This window comes from Cololabis saira, chromosome 21 (assembly GCF_033807715.1).
Source record: "Cololabis saira isolate AMF1-May2022 chromosome 21, fColSai1.1, whole genome shotgun sequence".
Lineage (NCBI taxonomy): Eukaryota > Metazoa > Chordata > Actinopteri > Beloniformes > Belonidae > Cololabis > Cololabis saira.
In genome coordinates, this window is record NC_084607.1 from 35,266,161 (window position 1) to 35,278,230 (window position 12,070).

At 41.2% G+C, this 12,070-nt stretch overlaps 1 protein-coding gene across 2 annotated transcripts; it reads left to right on the forward strand.

Annotated features, from left to right (window-relative positions):
* The first annotated feature begins 206 nt into the window (after positions 1 to 206).
* On the forward strand, positions 207 to 7,894 carry nosip (nitric oxide synthase interacting protein). Of its 2 annotated transcripts, none has more exons than XM_061712903.1 (10): positions 207 to 400; positions 490 to 579; positions 2,069 to 2,174; positions 2,274 to 2,355; positions 3,140 to 3,275; positions 3,383 to 3,534; positions 5,490 to 5,606; positions 6,391 to 6,461; positions 6,553 to 6,661; positions 7,526 to 7,894. In XM_061712903.1, exons 2-10 carry the CDS (start codon positions 510 to 512, stop codon positions 7,595 to 7,597), a joined length of 915 nt encoding a protein of 304 aa, XP_061568887.1. In that variant the 5' UTR covers positions 207 to 400; positions 490 to 509; the 3' UTR covers positions 7,598 to 7,894. The 2 variants fall into 2 exon arrangements, with proteins under 2 accessions (XP_061568887.1, XP_061568886.1); XM_061712902.1 differs by having other exon boundaries at positions 207 to 358.
* The last annotated feature ends 4,176 nt before the right edge of the window (positions 7,895 to 12,070 follow it).

Consider the following 12,070-nt stretch of genomic DNA (forward strand, 5'->3'; position numbering starts at 1 on the left):
ATTATTATTATTATTATCATTATTATTATCATTATTATTATTATTATTATTATTATTATTATTATGTGACCTTTGCGTGTACGTGCACGGTAAAAGTGTTGGATGATAAAAGAGTGTTATTAGATATTTGTATGCGTCACCACGTCAGACCAGGAGGGGGCAGCAGAGAGCCGGTTTGTCCACCGCCGCAACAGGTTTAACATACGAAGAAGAAGAAGTTCTCGCTTGGAAGAACTAAGAGAAGAAGAAGTGTAAATGTAATTGTATTTGGCGAATAACAGAGATTAATAACAGATTAATCTCACGTTTGGATACTTTCTTTCTTGTCCACGTTAGCGTGTGATCTGTTATAGCGACGGTGAGTTCTCTCGTGTTCTGGTTGTTCTGAAACATCAGATCGGTGCGTGTGTTTGTGAGTAAAATCAGCAGCTAACGTTAGCATAAACAACTCTTGTTTTATTGTTATTTATTATCTTGAAACATGTCCAGGTGAGTTTTGGAGAACCAGAATGACTCGTCACGGGAAGAACTGCACAGCTGGAGCTGTTTACACCTACCATGAGAAGAAGAAAGACACAGGTGAGACCAGGAAACACCTCATTATCATCATTTAGTTTAGTTTATTTATTAATTTAGCAATATAGGACAAATTGAACAATACATGTAAAAACATTGAAATAACATGCAAGGAAAGGAAGAAGCCTGGTGCTTTATATAGAATCCTCTCCATATATGAATAAAAAACACAACAAAAGCTACACAAGGGGGAGTAAAAAAAACAAAAAACACAAAAGAAAATGTAACTCAGATTAAATAATAAACACTACAAAGATGAAACAATAAGAAAGTTCTTTAAATGTTTTTTGAATATTGGCAAGGATGGTGGTGATGATTTAAGAGATTTCTTGAGTGAATTCAACAAGTGGGGAAAGATTGATGTTTACATGTTCTACAAAACGGTAAATTAAAATCATCTTTGTGCCTTGTAGCATAAGAATGAATATCGGAATTAACACAAAAGAAATTATGAAAAGAAGAAGGAGGATCTTGTATATAATTTTTAAATTTGAACATAAATAAACATGTTTATTCATGATGATGATGATCCTCATCCTCATCATCATCTCTGATGATATTCACAGACCAAACACCGTCATTACTGTTCATCACCGTGGGAACCATGGTCCCGATGGGCTGCCGAGGAACATTTTTATTCCTGAAATAACTGGGTTTTACATGTTTGGATGAAACACATTCAACACAACAGCAAAACACACATGTTGAAATTTACTGGTTTTCAACATTAATGTTAGATTAGATTAGATTATCCTTTATTTCTCCCTCAATGGGGAAACTCAATTTGTGAAGCAGCAGTACACTTAACACATACATCCGCCACCAGCTCCTTTGTTTTCCCCGCATTAATCTGGAGGCGGTTCTGCTGGCACCAGTCCACAAATCTGTGGTTCAGTTCTCGGTTCTCCCTCTCGTCTTCGTTGTTGATGAGACCGACGATGGCGGAGTCGTCCGAGAACTTCTGGAGGTGGCAGGTTGATGTTTGGTGGGTGAAGTCGGCTGTGTACACGGCGAAGAGGAGGGGGGCCAGGACGGTCCCCTGTGGAGCTCCCGTGCTGCAGACCACCGTGTCAGACACACGGCCTCCTGTCCTCACAAACTGTGGGTCAACTGTGTGTCATAAAATGTGACCTGATCTTCAGAAGAAAAATAACAAAAACAGTGTCTCCATTGAAAAACATTTATTTAAACATCCACAGTACTAGAAGACGAGGAGTCCATTTAAAGAAATGAGCCTCGTTGGTTGATGAAAAAATGCTAAAACACATAGAAGCGTTTGCTGGTGTGACTCATGACTCAGTCAGAGCCCAGACCTGGACCCACGAGATGCTGGGACCTGGACCACCTACACATGTGTCTGAGCTGAAGCAGTCCCGGGAAGAGGAGTGATCCCCAAATCCTCCAGAACAAGAAGTCACTGCTTCACATGCTGTTCCTGCTCATGCAGCTCTGACAGAATGTCCTGCGTTTTCTCCGTTTCTTTCCTTCTCAGCGGCGTCTGGTTACGGGACTCAGAGCATCCGCCTGGGAAAAGATGCCATCAAAGACTTCGACTGCTGCTGTTTGTCGCTGCAACCCTGCAAAAATCCTGTGGTCACGTATGTTTGTGCTTTGCAGACACACAAACACATGTACTTTGTAATCTTAATTCAATTCAAGTCATTTAAAGTAAATATTGTTTGTTTTGTCGTGTTCAGACCAGATGGTTATTTGTATGAGAAACAGGCCATCCTGGAATATATTCTGCACCAGAAGACGGAAATCGCCAAAAAGATGAAGGTAAGCTCAGACCAGTAGTTTCACTTGAAGAACAGGTGAGTGTCGGAAAGACTGAGTGTCGGAAAGACTGAGTGTCGGAAAGACTGAGTGTCGGAAAGACTGAGTGTCGGAAAGACTGAGTGTCGGAAAGACTGAGTGTCGGAAAGACTGAGTGTCGGAAAGACTGAGTGTCGGAAAGACTGAGTGTCGGAAAGACTGAGTGGCAGCGTAAACTTTCAGTTTGAGCAACTGGAAAACATCTAAAATGGGAAAGAGCTGTTGTGCGATCGACTGTCCTCATAGATTTAGCAAGAAATCAGAGTTATCGTTTTACAGACTGACGAAAAATAAGCTTAAGAGAGACAAATGGGTCACTGCAATTCACAGAAACAACTTGATTCCAGACACCGAAACGTGGATTTGTGGTTCCCATTTTGTATCAGGTAATGTTGGATTTTTGGGTAGCTAACGTTAAACGGTCAAATCATAAAGTTCCGTGTCCTCATCACTTTAATTTCTACAACAAATCCTGCCTTGAAGTCGTCAAGACTTTTGTAAGCCTTCAAGCTTTGCTTCGTGTATTTCCCCGGTGTAGAAATTAAGTACATATAAATATCAGAGAATAAAAAAACAATATTCTAATTTTCTCAGACTGTCCTGTAGGTGGAGGCACCTGATAAGCTCTTTGAGTTTTCGCCGCTTCCTGCACTTTAATTTGTAAAGTTGTTACTTTTATTTGTGTAATTTTTAACTGTGCAAATAATTAAATCTTAATCTAATAAATAAATGTAATGTGTGCTTCCAGGCGTATGAGAAGCAGAAACAGGCCCAGAAGAGCAGCAACCAGCTGGAGTCCAAGTCTGAGGAGAGACAGAAGGTGGCGAGGTTTAAGAGCAGCGAGAGCAGCATCGTGTCCAAACCCATCAACCCCTTCACCTCCGGTGCGTTCCCGTCCCACGCAGCCGTGCTAGAGACACCTCAACATCCAGCCTGTACCGATGAGGAGCTGTAGATCATGAACACTAACCTGCAGCCGTCTGTCCTGCAGGGCAGAACAAGGACGGGGAGCCGGCCCGGCCCCAGAGTGCCTCGGCAGAACCGTCCACCTCCGGCTCTGCCGCCACGTCCAGCCAGAGCCTTCCCAGCTTCTGGATTCCCATGCTGACCCCCGAGGCCAAGCCCACGCTCGTGAAGAAACCGGTGAGTAGGACTGGAAATATTGGAGCTTTATCCACTAGTACCTACTCACCCCGACTCAACTCGACTTGCCCTCGTTTAAATTTCAACACCCAGATCAGAAGTAGGAGGTTGGAGGAAGCTGCTGTGACGTATTTGATTGTGTATCTAAATGAAGAAGACAACAACACTAAAGATGTAGAACCTGGAGGAGATGATAGATGTGCTGCTGGATCTGTGGTTTGTGTTTGATATCAAGTTAAAAAATGAGAGAGAGAGAAACTTCAAGCAGCAACGCTTTTTTTTGTTTGTTTGTCTCGGTGCTGCTGAAAAGTCAGCTGGAGCCGTGAGCAGCTATTTTTTCAATTTTTATTAGTTTGCACACAATAAAAGTAACACTTACAATCAAAATAGTAAAGCAAATGTGACAGGAGAGGTCAAAAAGCCAACAGGCTTATGCAGCTTATACCTCCCCTCAATTTAGGAAGTAAAACAGTAATTACAAAAAACAAAAAAACACAACAAGATGAAAACTATAAACAAAAAACAAAGAAGGTTAGACTACATAGTTACAGATCATCAACACACAAAAAAATAATCAACCACAAAAAAAAAATCAACAAAGAAAACTTGTGACATTTTTTAAATGTGAATTAAATGAGATGAAAAGTTTCTTTTAAAAATCTCTAGAGAAACAGAGCTTTTGATATGAAGAGACAGAGCTCCTGGTAGATCTGGTCGTTCCTTATCTCCGTCTAGATCTTTTTAATTCTCTCCTCAGCACCAGGTTTATGAACATCTGACCCTCAGAGTTGGATCAAACAGACTTCTGCTGCCATTGCCTGTTGAATAAAATGAACAAGAATCCGTCAGTCTCTTTCTCTGATTTCCTCCTCCTGACTCAGACGTCTGACTCCAACCCCCCGACCAATCGGTGGCCTGTAGTGTGATGATGTCAGATTCAGCCGACTCAGCCGCTTAGAACCTCGGCAGGATAGGTAGAGAAAAAGTATCTACTCAGCACGTTAGACCCTTAGTGGAGAAGAACCAAACCGGGAAAGGCGAGTTGTGCTGAGTAGGTACTGGTGGAAAAGCGCCATATGAGACCGAATTATCATCTGGTTGGTAATTTCATCTGACAAGTCTCATCACACAGGACTTTTGTTTTATGACTCCGATCAACAACAATTCAAAAGTAAAGTGTGATGTTCAGTGTTGGGTGTTGGGTGTAGGGAGCTGAGCGCTCAGCGGACGTCTCTCCGTCTCTCCCTCCTCCTGGGTGTTTGTTCTGACCTCCTGATGTCGTCACTCTTTGATTTGTGCGTCTGCGTGTTTGATGTCGGAGGGCAGGCCGACCCAGTTCAAACTTTTCTCAATAAGATCCTGCTAGTCCAAAAGACATTTTTGAGAATGGTTACTTTTGCCAAAAAAACAGAATCTTCTATTTTTCTTTTTAGAAAATTGAATTTGTTATCCGTCTTCAATGTGAACACCTATCAAACCTGTGTGTTTATGTACAGGACTGTCTCAGAAAATTAGAATATTGTGATAAAGTTCTTTATTTTCTGTAATGCAATTTAAAAAAACAAAAATGTCATACATTCTGGATTCATTACAAATCAACTGAAATATTACAAGCCTTTTATTATTTTAATATTGCTGATTATGGTTTACAGTTTAAGATTAAGATTCCCAGAATATTCTAATTTTTTGAGATAAGATATTTTCTTAAGCTGTAAGCCATGATCAGCAATATTAAAATAATAAAAGGCTTGCAATATTTCAGTTGATTTGTAATGAATCCAAAATGTATGACATTTTTGTTTTTGTAATTGCATTACAGAAAATCACAATATTCTAATTTTCTGAGACAGTCCTGTAAACTAAAACTGGAAACTCCTTTCTGCATCCATGCGAGGCTGCAGGTGCATTCTGGGAGATGAGTAACGGTCTTCTTCCTCCATTCCATGTTTTGTCAGAGTAAGACGGTGCTGTGTCCCATGTCCGGGCGACCCATCAAGATGAACGAGCTGATCCCGGTGCGCTTCACGCCGCTGGACCCCAGCCTGGAGCGCGTGGCGCTGCTCAACCGCCAGGTCAGTGGGGGCACGGGGAGGTCGGGCCGCCCTGGCCCAGAACCAGAACCAGGCCGTAGCAATCATTAACCAGTGAAGGGAACTGAGGACCTGGTGATGAAGGAGAGATTAGACATCTGGAATCAACCCAGAACAGCCGCTTTCCTGGACCGCTGGTCAGGACGGGAACCTGCGGTCTGACGTGCACTAAAAAAATCTTAACAAGAATATTTGTCTTATTTCTAGTTAAAATCTCTCATTTTTGGTCAAAAACTTTCATTACGCTTAAAACGAGATTCAATCAGGTAAATTGGACATTTCTATTGGCAACTTTACACAAATTTGAATTTGGCAAATCTTTTATTGACTGGATAAAGATATTGTATAGCTCTCCCAAGGCCAAAAAAGTCAAAAAAAATCTCATTACACTTAAAACAAGACACATCACTGGAAAAAAACAACACATTTCACCTGTTTCAAGTAGATTAAAAAAAATCACTTAAAATAAGTTGAAAAATCTGCAAGTGGGACAAGATTTTTTTGCTTGTGTTGAGAAGATAAATCTTGTTCCACTGGCAGATTTTTCTACTTATTTCAAGTGAAAATTTACTTGAAACAGGTGAAAATTGTCAAATAAGTTATTTTTCTGGTAATGACTCTTGTTTTAAGTGTAATGAGATTTTTTGACTAAAAATGAGACATTTTAACTAGAAATAAGACAAATATTCCTGGTAAGATTTTGAGTTTATGCAGTGTGTTCAGCACTTAACAAAAATAGAGGAGTAAGCGTGTGTTTCCCCCCCAGGAGCGGTACGTGTGTGCGGTGACCAGAGACGTCCTGGGGAACAGCGTCCCCTGTGCTCTCCTGCGGCCCTCGTGAGTCCACACTCCAGCACGACGCAGTGGTTTCCACCGCCCTTCTCCGTCGGGACTCTGACGTGACTCTGACATGACTGTTGTGTTTCAGCGGCTGCGTGGTCACTCAGGAGTGTGTGGAGAAGCTGATCAGGATGGACATGCTGGATCCCGTGAGCGGAGACAAGCTGACGGACAGAGACATCATTCTGCTGCAGAGGGTGTGTATCCGCGCTCTGAACCCTCCGCTGATGGCTCTTTTCCACTAGTACCTACTCTGCGCGCCTCTACTCGCCACGCAGTCGGGTAAAGGCTGGCCGAGTAGATACTTTTTCTCTACCTATCCTGCCGAGGTTCTAAGCTGCTGAGTCGGCTGTATCTGACATCATCACACTACAGGACACCGATTGGTCGGGGGGTTGGAGTCAGACGTCTGAGTCAGGAGGAGGAAATCAGAGAAAGAGACTCTGACGGATTCTTGTTCATTTTATTCAACCAGCAACGGCAGCAAAAGTCTGTTTCATGATCCAACTCTGAGGGTCAGATGTTCATAAACCTGGTGCTGAGGAGAGAATTAAAAAGGGATCTAGAGGAGATAAGGAACGACCAGATCTACCAGGAGCTCTGTCTCTTCATAGCTGCTCACGGCTCCAGAATAAAGGCTGATTTATGGTTCCGCGTTACACCAACGCAGAGCCTACGGCATAGAGTACGCAGCGACGCGCACCGTACGACGTAAGGCTACGCCGTCGATTTAACGCGGAACCATTTCTCATCAGCGCCGACGAACAAAATAAAAAAAAAAACATTGCCACTTGAAGCTTCTCTCACTCTCATTTTCTAACTTGATATCAAACACAAGTCACAGACCCAGCAGCACATCTATCATCTCCTCTCTGTTTAGATACACAATCAAATACGTCACAGCAGCTTCACTCCAACCTCCTACTTCTGATCTGGGTATTGAAAAAGAAACAAGGGTGTGGCGAGTGGAGTCGGGCTGAGTAGGTACTAGTGGAAAAGGGCCATTTGTGTGCACGGCTGTGCAGATGTGCCGTGGTTGTGACCATGTTGTGTCCCGACAGGGTGGAACCGGCTTCGCGGGCTCCGGGGTCGACCTCCGGGCCAAAGAGGCTCGTCCCGTCATGCAGGTGTGACACGGCGGAGCTGCAGTCGGAGGAGTCGCCGGAGACTTGTGTGAAAGAGCCACTTATTTTTGTAATAACTGTTTTAGCTTCCTCTCTGACATTTATGCTTCACTTTCACCTGGTTTGAAGAGCTTTTTTTTTTTTTTCCTGCGATCATCCGGTATTTAAAGTTCAGTCTCAGTGATTTTGTAGGTCATGTTATTTTATCTCTTGACAGATGCTTTTCTGCTATACAAGTTTGGATGCTCAATGATAAATGTAATTCAATGTCCATTTTATTGTAAAGAAATAAACGTGTAAGCTGAAGCTGGTGCCTCTGACAAGAGCTTATTTAACAGGGTTTCTACAGGTGCTTGAAATCCTTGAAAGTGCTTGAATTTCAATGTTGAGTTTTCAAGGCCTGAAAATTGCTTGAATTTTAGTTTAAGTTCTTGAAATTATAACTCTGTGTCTTTCACAAAATTGCGATCAGACTGTATAGTTTACACTGCAAAAACTCAAAATCTTACCAGGAATATTTGTCTTATTTGTTTTTAGTCAAAAAATCTCATTACACTTACAGGACTGTCTCAGAAAATTAGAATATTGTGATTTTCTGTAATGCAATTACAAAAACAAAAATGTCATACATTCTGGATTCATTACAAATCAACTGAAATATTGTAAGCCTTTTATTATTTTAATATTGCTGATCATGGCTTACAGCTTAAGAAAACTCAAATATCCTATCTCAAAAAATTAGAATATTCTGGGAATCTTAATCTTAAACTGTAAGCCATAATCAGCAATATTAAAATAATAAAAGGCTTGCAATATTTCAGTTGATTTGTAATGAATCCAGAATGTATGACATTTTTGTTTTTGTAATTGCATTACAGAAAATAAAGAACTTTATAACAATATTCTAATTTTCTGACAGTCTTGTAAAACAAGAGTCATTACCAGGAAAAATAACTTTTTTGACAATTTTCACCTGTTTCAAGTAAATTTTCACTTGAAATACGTAGAAAAATCTTCCAGTGGGACAAGTGAAAATCTACTTGAAACAGGTGAAAATTGTTGTTTTTTCCAGTGATGAGTCTTGTTTTAAGTGTAATGAGATTTTTTTTTGACTTAAAATTACATTTTAACTAGAAATAAGACAAATATTCCTGGTAAGATTTTGAGTTTTTTCAGTGTAGTTATTACAAGGAGAAATAAAATCAGTAAGATGAAACATAACTAGATGTTTACAGCACGATACAATGTACATAATTGTGATAAAAGCGGAAATAAATAATTCTGAGTATATATATTCCTGTAGATATTTTACCCCAGCGATAAAGGTGCTTGAAGATTTTGAAAATGACCCTTGAAAGTGCTTGAATTTGACCTTGAAAAATGTCTAGAAACCCTTCCTCCATGACAGAAGAAGGTTTGTTAGAAATTTCCAGGAGAAAACCTCTTCTTAAAAGATCACGACTGAGATCCACAAACCTGCACCTGAACAGACCTGCAGAACTCTGGACCAACGTCCTCTGGTCACATGAGACCAAGGTGGAGATGTTTGGTCTGAATGTCCACAACCAGGTTTGGAGGAAACCAGCAGAACCAGCTCAGACCCACTGAAGCACGGTGGAGGAGGATGATGGTCTGGGGTTGTTTTTTTAAACAGAGTATTCTGGAGACAAATGTGAGGCTCAAAGTCCAGACCTGAACCTGGTTGGAGATGCTGAAGTGGACGTCCAAAAACCTCAATGAACTGAAGCAAAGAGAGAACAACGGACCAGGGGCCTCATTTATAAAAGAGTGTGTAGGATTCATACTAAAAGTGTACGTACGCTAAAAAGCTGAATATGGCGTGCGCACAAAATCCTGATTTATAAAACCGTGTGCATGCACATCTGCACGCAATGTTCTCTTTATAAATCACAGTCCAGCTGGAAGGTTGTGCAGCTGAATTTGCCTCATATCCCGCCCTCTACACGCCCACTTTCTCCGTAAAAATAAAAAAAATAAATGGGCAATGCAAAGTAGTTCATGACTGTATTTGCATATAAATGAGCCTGCTGAGCATGCGCAGCGGCTTCCTGCAGTCTGTTTCTGCTGTGTCAGGATGAAGGAGACGTGTCGAGCCACCGTGCCACTAAATTTCACAGAGACTGAGATGGAGATGTTGTGGATGAGGTGGAGGACAGGAAAACCACATTATTTGGTGGTCACAGTAGTGGCATCATTAACAGAAATAAAGCGAGTGAGTTGCCTGCCACAATCTGATTTGTGGCCGCGGGAGCGCGCACAGCAGCCCGTTGAGCGATAGCGCTGAAACGTCAGATTTTCAGATTATGAAGCTCAAGAATGAGATCAAGTCATATTTAGGCAGAAACAATCTTTCATTAACTGTATTTGACCTTCAATCAATTTTTGGCAGGTGAAAAGACCTATTTTCAGGGGAGAAATCAGATTCTGGCAGGCAATCACTTTTTGGCACGACACCGGCCCGGCGTGTAAGCTTTATGCAAGCTTTATAAATGAGGCCCCAGAACTCCTCTAGAACCACGAGACAATGGCCACGGTTAAGCCGGGCATACACTGTGCGATTATCGGCTCGTTTTGAGCCGATTTTCCAGTCGTGCGATTTTTTTTTTGATCGGGCCCAATTTTGACCCAATCGTTGCTCGTGCCTCGTGCAGTGTACGTGGGGTAACAACGAGAGATTAACACCTCACGACGAGCTCCCGATCACAAATCGTGAGGTCGCAAGAAAATCAAGCATGTTTGAAATCCTGGTCGCTCCTCGTGAAGGAATCACACAGTTGAAGCAGCTACGACCCGATTTGCCTCATCCTTTCGCAGAGAGCATGTACAATCTCTGATGTCACGTCAAAAACTATTATTTGTAGTTTAAGTGTTGCAAATTCACATTACAAATCATGTTTTAATAGCAAAAAAAGACCGCATTTCCACGTATGGTGCGGGTCGCCGCGTACCCTGCGCCGTAGGCTCTGCGTTGGTGTAACGCGGAACCATAAATCAGCCTTTAGTGTGTCTCTGTCTGCTGTTCGGAACACTTTTTTCTCTTCTCATTTTGCTGGGACTCCCGGTTCCTCCGCCGAGACACAACTTTTGCGGTATGCGTTCTTTGTTGTGTCTAAAAATGATGCGCAGTGCCCGCCCAATCAGAAATGGTACAGATATTTTGGGATTTTTTAAATATATATATACATATATATATATATATATATATATATATATACACATATATATATATACACATATATATATATATATATATATATATATATATATATATATATATATATATATATATATAATATAATAAAAATAAAGGATCCCCATAACCTTTGATCGGGTGGGCAGGACGCACGTTTGGGTGTGGGAACAGCCCACCCCTGCCCCAAAACCGGCCTAGAGTGTGAGACCATAAATCGTGGGCTCTGAACTTTTGAACTCCGCGATCTAGTCGTGCAGTGTGAGATGGGGCAGTCTCATACGATTTAAAATATCGCACAGTGTATGCCCGGCTTTACATGCTGTTTTTTAATTCGGAATTGATTATTCAGAATTAAACTATTTTCCTTCGAGTTTACATGTAAATAGTAATTCCGAATTGAGGTTTACATGGAAAACACGTTCGGCTTTATCCTCTACAGGTCTGGGGGTTGGGAAGGTTCTGATTGGATAGGGGGACGGACCGGAAGTTAAACTACCGGAAGAAAAACAAACTTTTTTGCTCGATTAGCAACAACATGGAGGACCACATTATTAGCATCCTTTTTGGATTTGTTTTGATTTTATTTTTGAAGCAGCAGCACGACAACATCATGTCCATGATTTTCTTTCGTGTTCTGAGGAGGAGGGAGATAGAAGACGTACTTTCCAGGTCCTCCAAGCTATTTATTAAATAAATGGTCTCTGCTCTTGACCAGCGTTTAATGCGTGCTGCATCTTGAAACTTTGTTTGGAAAACCAGCCCAGCGTGGAATATAAGATCATGGAGACAATTTGTCAATTTGAATTTAGACTCACCGCTCTCAATAGGAGAACTCCATGAAGCTCTTCAACATATGCCCAATAATAAAGCTCCGGGCCCAGATGGTTTCCCAGCTGAATTTTACAAGGAATTCTGGAGTATATTAGCACCAACATTTTATAAAATGATTCTAAATGCTAGGGAGAATAAAAGCTTACCCTTAAATATGAACTCTGCTAATATTAGTCTTTTATTAAAACCGGACAAGGATCCCTTGCTCCCATCGAGCTACCGCCCAATTTCATTGATAAATGTAGACCTTAAAATAATTAGCAAGGCCATTACTGAACGTCTGAAAAGAGTCACCCCTTCTATTATACATCCGGATCAAACAGGCTTCATTAAAGGTAGACATTCGTCTACTAATATTCGCAGATTATTAAATATTATAGACTATTCGAGTATCAATAAACAGGAGACTACTATTATATCCTTAGACGCGGAAAAAG

Excerpts from the sequence above, each read along its gene's own strand:
- nosip (XM_061712903.1), top strand. The coding sequence starts at position 510 with ATGACTCGTCACGGGAAGAACTGCACAGCTGGAGCTGTTTACACCTAC. Across the intron at positions 2,175-2,273 it reads TGCAAAAATCCTGTGGTCAC|ACCAGATGGTTATTTGTATG; the intron begins GTATGTTTGTGC and ends TGTCGTGTTCAG. Across the intron at positions 6,662-7,525 it reads ACATCATTCTGCTGCAGAGG|GGTGGAACCGGCTTCGCGGG; the intron begins GTGTGTATCCGC and ends GTGTCCCGACAG.